This window comes from Oculina patagonica, chromosome 5 (genome assembly GCF_052425735.1).
Source record: "Oculina patagonica isolate OP01 chromosome 5, crgOcupat, whole genome shotgun sequence".
Classification (NCBI taxonomy): domain Eukaryota; kingdom Metazoa; phylum Cnidaria; class Anthozoa; order Scleractinia; family Oculinidae; genus Oculina; species Oculina patagonica.
In genome coordinates this window covers 18,304,628-18,323,173 of record NC_135762.1, presented here as the reverse complement: position 1 = coordinate 18,323,173, position 18,546 = coordinate 18,304,628, and the positions used below count along the sequence as shown (strand labels likewise).

The 18,546-nt window shown below is 37.8% G+C and overlaps 2 protein-coding genes across 2 annotated transcripts in view; one reads left to right on the top strand and one right to left on the bottom strand.

Annotated features, from left to right (window-relative positions):
- LOC144653124 (ubiquitin-like modifier-activating enzyme ATG7) overlaps positions 1 to 2,407 on the top strand; it is a 77,982-nt gene extending 75,575 nt beyond the window's left edge. Inside the window, exons 19-20 of the mRNA XM_078513041.1 lie at positions 1,651 to 1,770; positions 2,036 to 2,407. Of these exons, the coding sequence (XP_078369167.1) occupies positions 1,651 to 1,770; positions 2,036 to 2,071 (156 nt within the window). The 3' untranslated portion in view covers positions 2,072 to 2,407. The remainder of the gene's footprint in view (positions 1 to 1,650; positions 1,771 to 2,035) is intronic.
- Positions 2,408 to 5,040: 2,633 nt separating this feature from the next.
- The window catches only part of LOC144653118 (isoleucine--tRNA ligase, cytoplasmic-like), a 46,405-nt gene continuing 32,899 nt past the window's right edge, over positions 5,041 to 18,546 (bottom strand). The window contains exons 24-36 of the mRNA XM_078513030.1: positions 16,649 to 16,740; positions 15,356 to 15,433; positions 14,882 to 15,000; positions 14,502 to 14,604; positions 13,207 to 13,290; positions 12,326 to 12,461; positions 12,133 to 12,218; positions 11,911 to 11,976; positions 10,928 to 11,023; positions 6,742 to 6,930; positions 6,353 to 6,550; positions 5,726 to 5,792; positions 5,041 to 5,348 (exon numbers count right to left, since the gene is read on the bottom strand). Of these exons, the coding sequence (XP_078369156.1) occupies positions 5,284 to 5,348; positions 5,726 to 5,792; positions 6,353 to 6,550; positions 6,742 to 6,930; positions 10,928 to 11,023; positions 11,911 to 11,976; positions 12,133 to 12,218; positions 12,326 to 12,461; positions 13,207 to 13,290; positions 14,502 to 14,604; positions 14,882 to 15,000; positions 15,356 to 15,433; positions 16,649 to 16,740 (1,379 nt within the window). The 3' untranslated portion in view covers positions 5,041 to 5,283. The remainder of the gene's footprint in view (positions 5,349 to 5,725; positions 5,793 to 6,352; positions 6,551 to 6,741; positions 6,931 to 10,927; positions 11,024 to 11,910; positions 11,977 to 12,132; positions 12,219 to 12,325; positions 12,462 to 13,206; positions 13,291 to 14,501; positions 14,605 to 14,881; positions 15,001 to 15,355; positions 15,434 to 16,648; positions 16,741 to 18,546) is intronic.

The following is an 18,546-nucleotide window of genomic DNA, read 5'->3' as shown; positions in this document are numbered from 1 at the left end:
CATGTGGGACCAAGGCTCATCAATAATGTAATGCTGGGGTGTTAGCAAGACTTTGTAGATTGCCTGATCCCATGTGGGACCAAGGCTCATCAATAATGTAATGCTGGGGTGTTAGCTGTAGATTGCCTGATCCCATGTGGGACCAAGCCTCATCAATAATGTAATGCTGGGGTGTTAGCTGTAGATTGCCTGATCCCATGTGGGACCAAGCCTTATCAATAATGTAATGCTGGGGTGTTAGCTGTAGATTGCCTGATCCCATGTGGGACCAAGCCTTATCAATAATGTAATGCTGGGCTGTTAGCTGTAGATTGCCTGATCCCATGTGGGACCAAGCCTCATCAATAATGTAATGCTGGGGTGTTAGCTGTAGATTGCCTGATCCCATGTGGGACCAAGCCTCATCAATAATGTAATGCTGGGGTGTTAGCTGTAGATTGCCTGATCCCATGTGGGACCAAGGCTCATTAATAATGTAATGCTGGGGTGTTAGCTGTAGATTGCCTGATCCCATGTGGGACCAAGCCTTATCAATAATGTTATGCTGGGGTGTTAGCTGTAGATTGCCTGATCCCACGTGGGACCAAGCCTTATCAATAATGTAATGCTGGGGTGTTAGCTGTAGATTGCCTGATCCCATGTGGGACCAAGCCTCATCAATAATGTAATGCTGGGGTGTTAGCTGTAGATTGCCTGATCCCATGTGGGACCAAGCCTCATCAATATCAAACTACCCGACCTAACTACTCGAACTGTTCGGTCATCGAACATAATCGATCAATTAGGTTCGATCGAGTTCGGCAATCGAACAAAACTTGGAGAGGGTTTTTTTTTCAAAGACTTAAAGATGTTTAAAGCTTGTGAAGTTTCACACAGTATATAGGTTTGGAGGAAGTGAGACAGATCAGTAAATGACGTTTTCAGAGAAGTATACATACCGGTATATTGAATTGCAATTGTAACGCAAGAGAGAAAGAGTCGTGTTGTAGTTTATAACACTAAGTACACATGGATAATAAGAAAGGACTAATGCACAGTAAAACCGAAAAATATAGCGAAAATTTCATGATCATCCCTTCATGTTTTAGCTTAACAGATCAGTAAATCGCTAGTTTATTTATGCAATCAGACAGAACCTTTTCGGCATTGATATATCTTAGTCTCTTAGTTCCTTGCCCCCTGGTGGGGGATGGGCCGGACATCAATGCTCGCCATCTGTCCCTTTCTTGGCCACAGCTGCTGCTGCGCCCACGATGTTAGTCCCAGCTCAGTGCGTTCCTTCTCCACCGTTCTCCGCCATGTTTCCCTTGGCCGTCCTCTGCTTCTTTTCCCCTTGGTGCCCAGGATAATGCCACGTGTGGGTTTCGGTTTGGTGCCATACGCAGAACATGACCTATCCACTTCCATCGTCTTCGTCGTACTTGTGAACTGATCTTTTCGTTCCTGCTCTTCTCCGAATTTCATCATTAGACACACGCATGGGCCAATGGACTTTCAAGATTGATATATATTTCACACAAATAACAAAGATCTTGCACACTAATAAAACTGTCCCTGACGACACCCAACTGTTTCTAAATATGATTTCTCTAAAGCAAATTTGAGCGGACCAATGTAAGAAAAGTAACGTTCTATCAATTATTGTTTTAGGTGTTGTCAAGCTATCAAGAAGAAGGATTTTCGTTTCTCATGAAGGTTTTTAATGTCCCGAGCTACTTAGAAGACCTAACAGGTCTTACACAGCTTTTGCAGGACACAAGAGTTAGTGAGGTTAGTGTTAAAAATTATTGTTTTCATATTTGCCTGATTCTCAAATGGTCCAGGTCGCTAGCAAGTGCGTGGGGCCGCCTGTGCGTCGACCGTCTGGGAGTCAGGCTAGGGTTGTGTACATATCCCTTTATGGAGACGGATTCCACAGGACACTAAGTCCTGCGTGAAAAGTAAAAATTTCCCGTAAAACGCTCGGTCTACTCAACATGCTTTCCCGCACCCTATAGCAGAAATAGATTTTTATCAAACGTTTTCTTTCTTTTAGGTTTGGGAGATGAGCGATGACGAAACACTGGAATGATTCGTGCTTCAAGTCAAACTAATGGAAATTGTCTTGTTTTGTGACTGAGATGAATATGAAGCCAAATTTAAAAGCGGAAATTGTTTTAATCGAGACTCATGAAAAGCAATGATATATTGCTCAGTGACTGAAAAAGGTTAACAATAATAATAGAGAAAACAGTTGTACTTTCACAGAAATCACCATGTCGAATCTCTACATATCGACACGTGGAAAGTCAAAATCACAAAGCCCGAAAATGTCCAACGAAGGAGAAATAATGGACCACAAATCAACACGATTAAGAAGAGTGAGACTATATGTTCCTAATTAAAGACTCTTTATTGTAACCTGTGATCAAGCTCTATTTTCATTTGCCTTCATTTCGTGAGCAAGAAACGGAGTTGTTTTCGGGCCCAAATTACGGGCTTCAAACCCACAAAAGGCAACTGAAAAACTGTTGGTGGCACTGCTCAAAACGTTTAGGGCCAATTTTCCCCACCCTGTACACGCCCATATCCTTAGTTATATATAGCTTTGTATGTCGCGTTAAGCCTACTCAGCACTTCTAGTTCTTAAAAGCCGGCTTTGGCATTAATCACAGTCCCAAAAGCAGCCGGTATACACACTCAGATCACACTGCCATGTGCTTGCAAGATCTCCAATATGGCGATGGAAGCGTGGTTATTCGGTCAGCTTTTGTATGCCTTTTCTACATCAATGGGGCGTTTTGTCTTTTATTTTAGAAAGGGGATGATACCGGGATGACTTTCATTCGGGAACGAGTTCATTCCATCCCCATATATTTCTCTGGATCTGTTAACATGATACCGTGACGAAATTTCGTTCCCGCACAATTCCAAGGAGGCAGACCATGAAGATAATGTCGCTCTGAAAATATCTAATCATTCAACTAATTCCGGTTTTCATTTCGGAATGAAATTTTCGTTCTCGAATGACATCTCATTCTGGTATCGTGTCAACTGAAAACGAACTCAAATAGACCTGGAAAATTTAACGGCAAGGGACTACTATCGCTTAAATTTGGCTCAAATACAACAGCTACTTCACACTGTTCAGGGGAATAAAGATCTGTCAATGGGCAGAGATATTTGAACAGAAGTTTTCAGAATTCAGTCTCCAAAGAAACGAAATAAATAGAATTTCAACATAAACTAATCCATAGGATTGTCGTCACAAAGAGAGAATTCTTTAAACACATATTACTACAAAAACCAAAGGAAATCTATGCGAAGTATTTTTTGAATGTTTGGTAAAAGCTGGATTGTAAGTAACGACGTACGGAACTCTTCCATTTAGTTTTCATAATCTCGCTCCCGATATCGTGTGTGAGAAGCCACTGTCGGGAATATGACAGGAAGCAATCACAAACAATTATTTTTAATTTGTTTACTGCGAATTCAAAGGACCTATTTCCAACTAAAATAAAATAACAAAACATTTCGGACTTCCGGACCTCTTGTAAGTTTAAGCAACAAAGTGAAATCCAGTGCTCATTTGGCGAAGCTAATCTTTGTTAACCAACATGATAAACAATATAAGTTATATTCCCTATCCAAAACACATCACGTCCAGTAGTACGCTGTCGAGTACAACACCCAAATTGTTTTCGTTTCCGAAAAGCCCTTTTTAGAGAGATTCAATAAAGTTATTACTTGGCTTCACACTAGAGCTCGTAAGTGTGAAGGGGTAAAACGTACTTTAATGGTACTTGAATTTTACTTGGTGATCATTGGAACTTTCATAGTTTAAAGAAGCCAAAGTATGCCGCCAAGTATGGTCTACACCACACTTAAGAATCCACTTGACCAATAGGAAATGGAAGCCAAATGAAAGCGACGTACAGCGTTGCCACGATTCTAAAGATGACTGACAGCTTGTACCTCAAGTAATATACTTTGTCATCAAGTGTGAAGCCAAGTTTTGTCAAGTTTGACTTGAGATTTTCAAGTGCACTTAAGTCAAGTGCTTACTTGAAAATAACTTAGCATCTAGTGTCAAGCCAAGTATTGCACTGCATTGCATTGTATTGTAAGTTACCCTGAACTTTAAATAAGTCTTCGTAAATAAATGTGGTTCTGAGTAAATATTTAATCAACTTCAAAACAAATAGGCTCATGGTATTCGCAAATTCATTACAGTGTAACCCCGATATAACGATATGCCAAGGGAGCAGTAAAATATTATCGTTATATCGAAGAATCGTTACATGGAAACTCCCGATATAACGATATGGCCGTTAAATAACCGAAAATATCGTTATATTGGGGTAAACCTAACAAGTACTTTTTACTGCATATTAGAGGAGGATAAAGAGAATAATTTTGATAAGAAGGCTTAGAACACAGTATCATTTTTCGTATTTCATCGTACAAAGCTGTTTTTAGAAACGTTAGAGATGACTCGATTACCGTAATGTTATTGCATTAAATTCGATGTTTTGCAAATAAAATGTGACGGTGTACTGATAATATCGTTATATCGGGAGGATTTTACGTTCGGTCCGCTAAAATTCTCATCGTTATATCGGGAATATCGTTATATCGAAGATCGTTATATCGGGGTTCCCTTCCATACATTTTACTGTAACTTTTGCTGGGACATAGAATATTCATCGTTATATCGGGAATATCGTTATATCGAGGATCGTTATATCGGGGTTCTGTCCCATACATTTTACTGCACTTTTGCTGGAACACAGAATATTCATCGTTATACCGGGAATATCGTTATATCGAGGATCGTTATATCGGGATTCCACTGTATTAATATCTACTGCCCCGCTGACAGAAAGAAGATTGATCAAACCGCTTGATTGTGGCCCAGGGACCAAAACCCAAGGAGACATGATTAACTCCCCGCATAAAACTACCTACAGAAAAGAGTCTGTTCTACAAATACCAGAAAAATACTCGAGTGAACTGGGCGAGCACAGAACAAATAGGCCAACTAACACGACTCGATACGAAAGCAATAAAAATTCAAATGTATTTTAGACACTCGTGGAGCTTCACAGGAAACTATGTAGCGCGTAAGCTAAAATGAGGCGCCCACATCGAATTCATATGTTAAAGGGCAAAACTTCATAGTGTGATAAATCCGATAGTCTGTGCTCAAGTGATGTCAAGTGTACTCGCTGTGGCGACAAACACACACTTTGGGGTACAAGGGTTAATAAGGAACCGCAGGATCAACAGGCGTTCATGTGGAGGTTAGCTTTTAACGAAAGCGTACAATTGAGAACCGTGTAATCTGGACAAGTCTTGGTTGGTAAGAACTGCAAGAAAGAAAAAAACGACAAATACATCTTGGGTTTGTCAGTTATTACAAATCAGCGCATGAAATAGCTCTCTGGTTCTACCCATACTGTTTTTCGTTTTTGCTAGTTATATAGTTTACATTGTAATTAAAGTAATTTCTCATTTCAATGTGTTATTGGAAGCAATGTTATCATGTTACAAATCTGTAAGTAAACATAGGAATGTTTGCAGTGTAAAACATTGTCACTTTAATCTTGATTGTATTGTAGGAAGTTACTGAATATTTAAATGTTTTTGAGGTAATAAAAAAATTACTTCAGTCTCATCGCGTAAGCTAAAGGCTTTGACGTGATCCTACATCGTTAATAAAGAAAGCTGTGTATGTTGGGCTCACCTGAGTCACACGCTGCTGACACAGACAGTTTTAAAACACTCTCCTGTTCATTAAACATTATGGCTACCTGTTTCAAACACACAGAAAAAGATACAAACTAAGTAAATAAGCAGCGATGACGTACACACCAACACTGGATTAAAACAACTTGGCAAAGACCAATTGTTTTTAAACCAACGAACAAAGTTTCCATAGAAATTTGCAGACTGAGTTGATTTCAATGTAAAATAAAGCAATTATTACATTCGGATTTTCTTCATGTCTTGCATGGATGTTGTGATACCCAGAATAATCAATATCAGCCGACTCGCAGCTGGTACTGAAGATCTCTTATCTCTTATTGACTGTGACAATATTTACTCTTGACAACCAGTGTCACTAATGCCAAATCAGAAATGTCTTTCAAACTCGGAACTGTAAAACATGCCTGTACGTTTTTATTAGCAGCAATTGTATTACATATATTTATCAACAGGCTTTGTTAACAATAAAAAACTAATCTGATTTCATTTGATAAACGAACATGGACAATTTAATTATTTTAACGGTACATTTTTCGCATCAATCCTAGACGTAATTATAGAAAATAGTTATGAATAATTAACTTCAGAACGGAACACGGGGTACCTGTCGCACAAGCTGATCAAGTGTAATAATTGAAGTCCCGCGGGGATTCTCTAGCAGAACAGTTCCCTTGAGAGTCTGGGCCACTCCGCACAGCTGTACATTGACAAACCTACACGCTGGTTCTCCTGATGTTATGTCGTCATTGTCTTGTGTCTGGTGGCCTCGTAACAGCTTCAGATCAAGCATGCTACCTTTCACCTACAATTGACAAAAGAATTTTATAAATGTTCACCAAGATATCTAGCATTTCAGTAATCCAACACAATAAAACATAAAGAGTTTGATTCAAAATTTGAAGGTGAAGGAGCTACAAGTGTTCTTCCAACAGTGAAGGTTAAGTCATCCGTGCACCCCCTTTTGCTTCACACTCAACAAAAAAGTTACAATACCTCTGTTTTCTCGCTGATTATCAAAGGAAGTTTAGGCGAGTGGGAGCTGGGCACGACAGGCTGTTTGACACTATCTTCGATGTATCCTTTGTGTACGCTTATGACGTCATTCAAAGCGTTAACGGCATCTTGTGCACCTTGTGTGACTTCAAATACAATAGTGATGTCATCATTAGGTTGTAGCTGTGCCTGTTGAGATAAAAGCTGTCAGCTGAGCTTTGAAAGATATTTTAACAACTCCAGCTTATTGATTTTACTGAACCAAAATACGAGTTGACAAAACAATCATCAATATATTCGGCAGACAGCTCAAGCTGTGTTATACACCTAATAAAAGAAATGTTGACCATGTGAAAAGCATAAACCATGAGCAATATGACCTAATGGTATTCTGGGTAGGCAGCCTTTGTAAGCTTACGGTAATGTTCCTCTTATTACGTCATGGTAAAAAATACTCTCGACTTCACTCACTCACTCACTCCATTTTGATATTAAACAATTAATTTATGCATTAAACGGTAATCGTGCTGAAGGTTTTAAAGGTCCTTTAAAACGCAATTCAGCACATGTCAATCACAAGCAAATTCAAAAAAAAAAAAATAATTTGACTTCAAAATCACATCAAAGTTTACGCTTTATTCTTGTGGTGAAAAAATAGAATTCGTGCTACAAAAGTCAAAGAGCGCGAACTATCAATGAGTCATTCACGCAACTCCAATGAAAAAAAAGAGGCCTTCGACGACAGAGTCAAATGAAGTGAGTTCGTGACATTACTGATAGAAGGTATGAGATACTTGCAGTAAAGCTACCATGTGATGTGTTTAAGTAAACAATTCAGCCCATTAGAAAAACAAGATATCCGCCCAGCACTCGTGTCACGTCATCCGAGTTTTTGACCCAAAATTTGATTAAGGGAAACAAAATTTAGTTCGAGTTAGCGGGGTTGTTCGAGTTATCCAAGTTGGAGGAGTTAACCAAGTAAAAATGACTGAAAAGTGAGGTCAATTAAATTTCAAGATATTCATTTACACCGCTTCTTATTAAAGCGTGAACACTTAAAATATGTCTGGAATGTTCTTTGTGTTTTAACCAATCACATGCGAGAACTTCAGACCGCAGAAACCACAAACAACGAATGGGTTTCCATCGGTCACGGAACGATATTCGGTTCTCGTTTCGCTCCAATTTACAAGTAAACACTAACTGTAATTCCTTCCTTTTTGAGAACATTCAATGCCCTACTGAAGAATATGATTGAGTGTTTTTTTTTATAAAAAAAAATGAAAAACCGATGCGCCCGACGCTACGATTTGCCCCAGTTGCCGGCAATTTTCAAAAATTGTAACGAATTCGTATCTGCAATTCGTATTTGATACACTGATAGAAGGAGGGTTCGTTTCTTCGATAACAGCGAAACGATAGCGGGAAGGAAAAGCGAAAATCAAACGATTGAGCGATTGAGGTGTTTACTTTGCACCAATCATACCAACATTTTCAACAATTTTCGTCTGGAGCCTTTGCAGTTTGCAGTCTTACGATCACGGAACCTCTTATTGTTTAAAGGTTGAAATCGTTTGCCAAAATAAATCGAATCCCTTGTTCTAACGAAAAGATTTACAATCAGTAACGAAAACTCCACAATTTTGTATTTTATATTCGGTTTATCGTGTTTACATCTTATGTCTAGACGTGTCTACAACATACTGCATGCGCTGAACCATGTCGTATAACGTCGCTAGAGAAACTGTCCTTTTTTTTTTTCTTTCAAAAATCCCTGAAACCATGTTCTGGATGTGGCCCTCGATACGAAAGAATAGCAGTTCTTTAAATTCCTGAAAAAGACAGAGCGTGTATCCTGAAACAAAATATGAACTTGAGTTGCTCCGTGACCGATAGAAACTCATTTATTGTTTGTGGTTTCTGCGGTCTGAAGTTCTCGCTTGTGATTGGCTAAACACAAACATTCCAGACATATTTTTTAGTGTTCACGCTTTTATAAGAAGGAGTGTAATGCACTTGGGTCAGTTTATGTCCTCGTTTAAGAACGCTATTCTCCCTCAAAAATGTGAGAATATATTCAAAATCAAAGGCTCTTCGAGCAATCTCATGGTAATTCGATGAATGAAGTGCCGACCTCCGCATTTTATTCTAAATAAGTGTCCTATAAAGTAAAGCAATCTCACTTTGCTTTATTTTTCCACGTGAGTTGCGTCATTGATGACTCGTGCTCTCAGGCGTCGTAGCGCTATTATTCAGTTTTCACAACCAAAATATTTACCGGTTAGTGTATTATCTTTGATCCTTTTAAGCATTAAGTGAATTTGTTTTGTGAATATGTTTACTTTTCTGTCAACACGTATAGCGTTATTTTTGAGCAGCGGATAAAATTTGAGAGAAAAGATACGCCCGAGCTCTTCGCACTCAAAAAGATGAAAAAGGGAGTGACACGAGGTGACGTGACGCGAAACAAAAACGTGCCGTTGATGTGGTGTTAACTAAAACACGTCGCATGGCGAGCGTAATAATTTTTTATAACAATTTAAGCGTAACTATATGTAGTTCATAGCTGCTTTCAGTAATGTCACAATCTCACTTAATTTGCCTTTAATTTTTTTCTTGCGTGAATGGGTCATTGATAGATTCATTGATAGTTTTTTTCTTTAAATAAGCGTTTAATAATGTAACACAATCTCACTTTATTTCCCTGTGAATGTTTTATTTTTCCATGGGAATTGCGTCATGATGGTTCGTGCCCTCAGGCTTCGTAACGCGAATTCTATTTCATCACAAAAATATTTAAGTGTAACCTTTGATCCTTTTTAGCGTTAAGTAAATTTGTTTTGTGAATATGTTTACTTTTCTGCCAGCACGTATAGCATTATTTTGAGCAGCGAATAAAATTTGAGAGAAAGATGCACGTTTCTGCACGACTCAAAAAGATGAAGAACGGATGACGTGACACGGAGACGATGTGACGCGAAACAAAAACGTGTATGAATGTTGTGTTTACTAAAACGCGTCTTTGAATGTTTTCTTACGTGAATGGGTCATTGATAGCCTATACTCTGAGGCTTCGTAGAGCGGATTCTATTCTCTTTTATCACCAGAGGATAAGTGTAACTGATCCTCTTTCGATTTGTTTTGTGAAAATTCAATTCAGTTCCCTGAAAGAGAGAGACCCTGGGAACGAGGTTGGAGAATAATTTGTTTAGACAGGCATTGAATGGCGTTTTAAAGAACCTTTCTGTCAGCACGTTCACCGTTAAATGCATGAATTAATTGCGGTTTAATATCAGAATGGAGTGAGCGAGTGGTCGAGTGAGGGAAACACGTCACTTCAAGAATGATCACTACACCTCAAACCATTCGGTAATCAACAATCAAATCCATCGTTATAACACAAGGCATGCAAACTTCTTTCGTCTACCATTATGTAGAACAAATATCCGACAATTCTCCGTATTCTTTCAAGTCCTAATTTTTTTAATTCTCTTTCACCTGAAATTTCGGGCTCTTCATCACTGGCATCTTTCAAAAGAAAACTTAAAGCATATATTATAGATAACTATTAACTCTGTCTTCTATTAATATAAGTCTTGTCATTATTTCAGTACCTGAATCAGTCATCTGTTTTTTCTTGTGAGGGAACCTAAGCTTACAAGCCCCGTGGTTTTTTATTAGGTTCCCTCGCCATTTTGTTTCCATCTTAAATAATCTTATATTATATTGTAGTCTTGTATATTAATTATTATCTTGTATATTGATTTGTATTCTATTTCTTCATAATTATATATTTTTTTGTTTGTGTGGCAAAATAAAAATAATAATAAAAAAATCCAAGGGAAATGGAAGTTAGGTTGAGTTAGCGGGGTTGTTCGAGTTATCCGAGTTCGAATTACCGTGGTTCTACTGTAGTAGCCACAGCTGTAACACAAACGACATGATGGTTTATTACACAGTCTCGTGTAAGTCTCAAATCACTGATAAACCACCTTAATGTTTGACTTGAAAGTGAGAATTTTCATAGGCAAATATTAGCGCCAGGCAGAAACACTGATGGAAACTACTTGCGTGTCATACCCTTGATACAATACAAATGCTGTCAGTAATAAAATCTTGTTACCTATCTTTCGTTTTACACAGCAGGAAATCAATCTCGTGCTTCTGATTATTTATGTTATGTTACCTTTTTTCGTAGTTTCTGAATACGATTGACAACTTCTCGTGCCACACCCTCAGAAAGCATCGATTCATCCGGAGTGACATCTAACAGAATCAGCACCTTGGAAGGAAAATACAGCAATACTAAAACACTTTCACTGATGATTGTTTGGATTCTTCATGGATGTACTCCCCAATATACTACTGAAACCAGGTTTGATTGGTATGGGTGTAACCATAGCAATGCAATGATGAAGCCAGCTTTCAGGACATTTTTCTTTTTAGGTTGAATGGTGGTATTACCACAGATGGGGTTAAAACGTTAGCTGCGCTGGAAAGGATTCGTTTTACATGGTCTTCATTGACAACAACCCACTATTTAATCAAACGAATCCTATGCAAATCTCAGAATAGTTTATTGTTTACAGAGGCAAAGCACAGATTTCTTTTGGCTTTTGGGGGAACTTGGTGTTTCGCAAAACTAATATCTCACATTTCCAATGGTAAGAAAAAATTCTCAATTTTGCCTAAAAAAAATTAATCAACCTATTTCAGTTGGGCAAAGTGCAAAGCCCTCCCTACAGACGCTCTTGGTTACTAGCCACCTTCCTGTTTAGAAACTGTGCAGGGGAGCTCAGAAAGCAGTCACACGTCTCTCACAAATAGCAGTGGAGTTTGTGATTACATGATTCGAAAGTGGACACTTTCAGATTTATCCTCTCTTGTCAGCATAATGTTTTATATGAATTATTGTTGTTTCTGAGTAGAAAAAAATGACAAAGCTCCTAAAGAACAAGAAATCAATAAACAAGAAAGCTTTAACTTTTGTTTGGTCTGCCAGGATTTGTGTCCAGACAATTTTACAATTTCATTTTATTTGCAAAATCCGAATAAAGCCCTCCAGGAATTCAATCGCTAGTTGAATTGCTATAGTGATTCTACATACTTCTGAACAGGATGATGATGTCATCGGCCCAGGATATAAAGGAAACAAGCGCTCAGACTAACCTCACCATCCGAATGTGCTTCATACGCAGACGGAGTTGAATCAGTCTGATCAAATGAGTACATGACCTAGCAAAGTGTGAAAAAGTCCTTATAAATATTGCGTGTGATTGTATCTATTTCTAGGGTTTAATGACCAAAAACATTTCAACAAGTAACGAATCACTGGTGATCTCTTGATTCCAGCGACCATTTTTACAATTACTCTGAAAATTACTTTTTCACCTTTAAATCTGTTCCAGAGAGCAAATGACCGGCTACCATTAACTCTCCCTTTTCCTGATAAACTTGTACTTCCTTGTCTGAAAGATCTGTAAAAATTCGCAAACTTTTAATCAGAGAACTACATAAAACTATCAGTGAACTATAAAATTACCTCAGCATGAGCAAACAAGCTATATTTGTTGATATCGGGTACCTCTGATTGCCTGCAAGACTTGTTTGAATGCACCCTTCAGCCTTCGCCCTAAGGCCTGGTTGTTAGGCTCAGCCCTTAATTGCACACCAAACTTGTGTTTATCCGAAGACACAGTTACTTTTCTCACATTCAGCTCCTGAGGACAAATCAAAACAGTTATAAACAATTAAGCACTCCGTTCGGAGAGTGTAGCATTAGAAATGGTTTATAGCAAGTAAGAGTCAGAGTCCACGTTGGAAAACAGAAAACCACGATACGTGAAGATTTTTACAGATTTCATGCGGCACTCTTATCATGTTTCACGGTATAAAAGCTCTGAAAAACTTTAGCCTGTGGTCTTTAGAGGTAAATATTCCACTCTTAACCGAAATTTTCATTAATGAAAGGAAAGACCGAAAATGTTCAATGCGTGGCATGATGTTGTTTTGGGAATGTCATCACGCTGCTTATTGAGTTATTGGTGGAAAAAGTTAGAAACTTTCGCTTTATGCTCATCTGATTCTTTTTTTTAGACATTTAACTCAGTTTCACACACATGTTTGCTGACTTTTTTCGTTCATGGCAAAAGTCAAGGAAGCTTAGCTGAAGTCAGTTCAAGTGAAGTTGGATCGACTTAGTCAATCTTCACGGCGGACCGACCAGGAATAATAATTTACAGGTTAGAGACCTTGCACAAAATGACAATCGACGGGTTTTATTGTTATTGTTGTTTTATTTTTGCAAAAAAATGTTCATATCGTACCTTGAAATGTATTGACTTACAAAAATCCCTTGTAAGTTATGAGTTTCTCTGTAGCTTTGTTTTATAATAAAGTATTGCATCAAGTGGAGTATGATTGAATATAAAATCAAATTAGTGCCATATAAAGTAAGTTTCTTACTTGTTTGATGTAGTTTTCAAGAGATAGCACATCATTAAGGCTCTGTTGTTGCTGGTGAATGACGACGAGCTCAGGGAGAGGATACTGTGTAAGAAAACAAAATGTTAGCAAGTGATCATAATTAACACTACTTTAAAAGGTTTACTTTTTTGACATACAAGCCAAACATAAGAATAACAAGAAACTTTAGCAGTTTATAACCGTGTGCGGTAAATGTTTGACCACCTCTTTCAGTTCTTTGGCTAGAAAGGCACACCGCCACAAAGTAAAAAATCTTAAGAATAGCAGTCACTTGAGAAACACAAAAGTCATGTTTGCGTGAGTCACGAGGTGTGCCTGAGATGAATTTTATTCGCCACGTCATCTGTTGCCCGGCCAAATAAATTCCTGCTTACGCATTCAAATATTTATTTTGTTCCAAATGTTGAATAAAATAAACCCAAACCAGTTCGTTAATGGCATTAAAAAGAAGTCTATTTCATGCCAAAGTAAAGAATAGACTTAGGCCATCTCATTGTATTTTCCCGTGCCTTGACACATTCTTGCTGGGCTTGCAATTTTCGTTTTGATTCCCAAAATAAACTCAAAACAAAAAGTGGAATATCCAGAAAACAAGTTGTTTCTTGCATATTCAACACGTTCCGGGTAAATTGTACGACTTGTACTCGCTCCAAGCCAAACGCTTGAATAACACAAAAATACATATTTCTCTGGTAAAACACTCGAATGAAACAAAATTATACATTTCACTCTAAGAGTGTTCATGTTAAACGAGTGATCGCTTGTAAACATCAAATCTTGCGTGACCGTGACAAAGGAACTGGCTGGGCTGCGTGGGTCTGGAACGATTTACCGACAAAACAAAATCTGACACAGATTATGAACCGGCTGCGCACGGTTAAAAATCTTGTGAAGTTCAGTGGAAAAAAAACTAACCTTGATTGTACAGTAATTACTACCACTGTCCAAATGACAACTGATCGTATTACAATCTAAACATGCGTACCGGTAGGTTTACCTTAGAACTTATACCATAACAAGACTCCAATCTTTATAACAGGCTGTTTGGAAAATTTTGCTAGGACCCGAGCATACATTGCATCTTATGCCCTTTACAATCATCTAAATATTTCCTACCATCACAGACAAATTTTTTTTTTAATGGTTGCTCCTCGCTAATCAAATAAAAATTGTAATTATGTAAATAAAAAGTACCAAGTGCTTCCAATTGTTCACAAAAAAGTCACAAAAGCTTTGTAATGACCTAACTTCAAAGTAGTTAGAGTGATTCCCACCTTTAATGGCAGAGTTTTTCTTTCTCTGACAACTCGACCAAGCTCAATTACAGTTTGCATCAGCGCTACTCTCCTCTCAATCTCTTCATCGATCAAATTTTCCCTTAACAGAAAAGCAAAAAGTTTGCAATTTAAAGGCATAGACACGCTAAACAACATAAATGTACAGCTGGTGTGTGAATCAAGCCCAGGAACAATTGTTTGTAAAATACAGCATTTCAGATGAAGCTACATTGTAGCCTTACAATGAAAGTATGTGTTATAAATTGCGGATAGCTTCCTCTTCATGCTCTAGGTGTTGTTTCACTGCAGTTGTTGGTCATGACTGCCCAAATGAAAGTCAGAGAGAGTAAAGAGGGTAACAACAATAAAAAGTATACCTGGCCTGTGGGATCATCAGGTAATGAATACTCTCTGTTTCTCCAGACTTCATACTTTCTGGTACGTAAGGTCGTAATGCCTGGTAAGTGTGCTCTGTGAGAAATGGAGTGAATGATGCCTACAATTGGAAAACAACGAGAGACATTCTGTTTCAACTTTCTTTGGATTATTGTGGTGTTTTGTACCAAGCGTAGCAGTGCCTAGGAGTATTGTAACCATGCTTGGATGGGTTGTTAGTCCATCTCATTTTTTTCACTCCATCCGTTTGGGTTGATGTCTTAGCCAAGAACACAGCTTAACAACCCCTTTCAGGGCTTACACCCAAACCTGTTAATCTGGAATCCATTCCCGGAAGTAATTTTGTAATATGCATCATAATATAAATACACTGACTTTATTACTCGAATTTACAGAGTAACTAAGTATTTTTTCAGTATTTGCTTGTTTTATTTAGGTGGTATAGCATATTATACCATTAATCGTATCATGGAAAAGATGACACTGAACAGCGTCTGAAGCGCCTCCTGACGATCAATGTCTCCACAGTCTCCCTAAAAAGTACAGCAACACACCCCATGAGAATCTACATTCATCCAACTTGATATTATTTCCAATAAAAGCAATCTTTTTAGTACATTAACGATAAACAGTATTTTCCCATTATTACGATACAAGACACAAGAAAATTCATTCGATGTTAAACACAATATATAAATCTAACAATTAATAAATCTACCAGGCTAACAGTTTAAAAAATGCATAATGCTGTAATGCATGATTTCTATTCTCGTCCCCAGAGCCGCCTGTCATAGCCAGGGGAGCCTTAGCCCGAGGAAAAGTGGCTCTAGGGACACATAATTCATTGGATAGATTTAGCAAATTCCTTTGTTATAAGATAACTTACAACGAGAATGATAAGCTGTTCTCTTAAAAACAAGTGCTACAATGCACATTTGTGCCTGACTATAGAAACACAGCATGTCATGGATTGTAAGCATTGTGAAAATTCATCCTCCGAAACCCAGGGGCAGTTAGTTGGGGCAATACAAAGTAAATCAAACAGCACAATTGGTGCAATAAAAGTTTACAAGTATCAGATGGCATAACTGCCCCTGGTAAGTTATTCTTATTGGACAAGGTCCAGAACTATTTGGAATCCCGGCTCTGATTGGGCACAAAATTTGTTCCATTGTACTTTTTGTGCCCAATCAACGTTGTTCCCACTAACTGCCACTGGGTTTCTGAGAAGGACTTAAAACTAAATGTGCTTCAAAGTCTCATAAACCAAATACCGTATTTATTCGATTAAGCGCCCTGGGCGCTTATTAAATTTTTGGACCTTGAGAGTGGGCACTTATTCGAGGTGGGCGCTTATTAAATATTCACGATTTTCAGCAAATAGTTAGTTTATTTTTGTAACAAAACAATAAATAATAACAAAACGTGAAGATGTACCAAAACAGAATTTTAACTGTTCGTTGAAAGTTTCTGTAAAATACTAAGAAAACTCGGTCATGGGGGAAGTCTTCTTAGTAGTAATAAGTCAATTTCAATAATCAATACTCCTCTTGTGCACTTCAGTTTTTTTGTGGGGTGGAGGGTGGGCGCTTATTAACTTTTCCTACCTTCAGGGTGGGCGCTTATTCAAGGTGGGCGCTTATTCGAGGTTGGGCGCTTAATCGAATAAATACGGTATACCATTAAAAAAACACAAATTACCAATAGTCTGCCATAACATTCTTAACAAAAAAAGAACTAAATTTTACCCTGAGCCGCTTCCTGTTCATTCGCACATACACATTGGTCAGATAGTCAATGAACTTGACAAGACGTGGAACAACAGTGTACAGATGATAAGCTAAGAAATGAGTCGAAAGTTAGAACTGTAAAACAATGAGCTCAAGGATTGAGTTGTTGGGCTAAGGAGTACAATGACTATTAGGCATTTTGTGTCTACCAATGAAGAAGGAAAAACTGTTACAAAACAGGCATTTGATATAGTCTCAAATAATCAGTGATTTCTGGTCAGATTCTTTTATGTTTTATGGTATAGATTAAAAGTACATTAGGATAAAGAATTCCCAAAATGATAAAACTAACATTATTTTGCATGAACTATATGCATGTTTTTTGACCAAAATCTAACCAGATATGTAGCAATGGTTCACAATGCGTAATGTAATGTTCCGAACACAAGACAGAGTGTTTCATCACATTTCGAAACACCAAGGAGAAAGTTGAAAATACGATGTACAGTATTTTTAAGGAACTTTGAGGTGTTTGGAAATGTGATGAAACACTATATCGAGTGTTTGGTACACCATCTCAATCAAAACTAAAACAAACAAGAGCTTTTAGAGCTTACAACTGCGCTGGTCTCGTGAGCACTTTAGGGGAGCCATGTGGGGGGAACAAAAAATGCGCCGCCCCCCTTATCGCCTATACCTGCGTCGAACAATGTTGCGACTGACAAACAAGATGGTAGGGAAACACCTTGCGTGACATTTCATGGTTGACTAGTTCCATCCGAAATTAAATATTTTTCTTATATGCTAATGCTGGCCAAATTTAATTCCCACGATCCTGATCCGTGAAACAAAAAAATCTTTTAAATCAGCATCCAGTGTTGTCTTGAATTACCGTTTAAAGATTGAATAACCAGCTCCGAAAATGGAATATTGAAGCAAATAATTAAATCAAATTTGAGAAAAACACTAGACCTGTGTTTTGCTGAATGGGAATTCCCTGGGGAATTAATTTAGCAATGACGTAACCCTTGCAAGTCGGGGTTTGTCTCAGTGGTTTTCCATCAGATTTCAGAAATCCTCTAGATGACACAGCTCCAAAAAAAAATAACGCTAAAAAGTCAAACATTTCACACTTAACATGCTAAGTTTAGACCAGAGGATTTGTTTAGTTTCCGTTTTTGGCAGATTTAAACCTTTCAGAGCATTGCGTCATTCTTGCCGATCAGTGCCTTGTGAAAGTAAAAATTTGCTAACGCCAGCACATTCCAGGACACAAACGTAATGTAAATAAATGTAAATTCTTGCCCGCTAAAGCGTATTTGTTTAAAGCGTGAAATTTTAGTATTTTCTTCGATTCAAACTTTTCAAAATACTTCACACTGAATTTTGTAAGGAAAGATTAATGGCTTCGCAAAGATTTGAAAGGAAGCTGATAATAGCTTTGAAAATTACGTGACTCGAGGTCTAGCCGATCGAAAGTGAAACTTGTCATGTCAGCACATTCTTTTACACCAACGTAATGGTATTTATTCACAGATTCTGGCCTGCTGAAATATATTTTTCTTTTGACGCATGAAAATTTAGAAATTTCTTTGAGTAAAACGCTTCAAAATGGGACATTTCATGCTAAACATGCTTATTAAGACCAAAGCATTTGAAAATTTCCCATTGGTAAGTTTTTTCTAGCTTTTAAACCTTGCGTGACCCGAGCCCGGCCGAGCGGGGCATCAGTCTGGTCACTGAGAAAAAAAAAAAACCGCTTGCAGAGCAAGAACTGCGCAGCGCAGTTAAAAAGTAAAACAGAGAAATGAAGCCGTAAAAATTTATGCTAATTAAGATGCAGTATTTAATTAAACCACCATCACGATTATGATTTCCTATGTTTTAACTTGATGAAGAACTATAGAATAAACCAT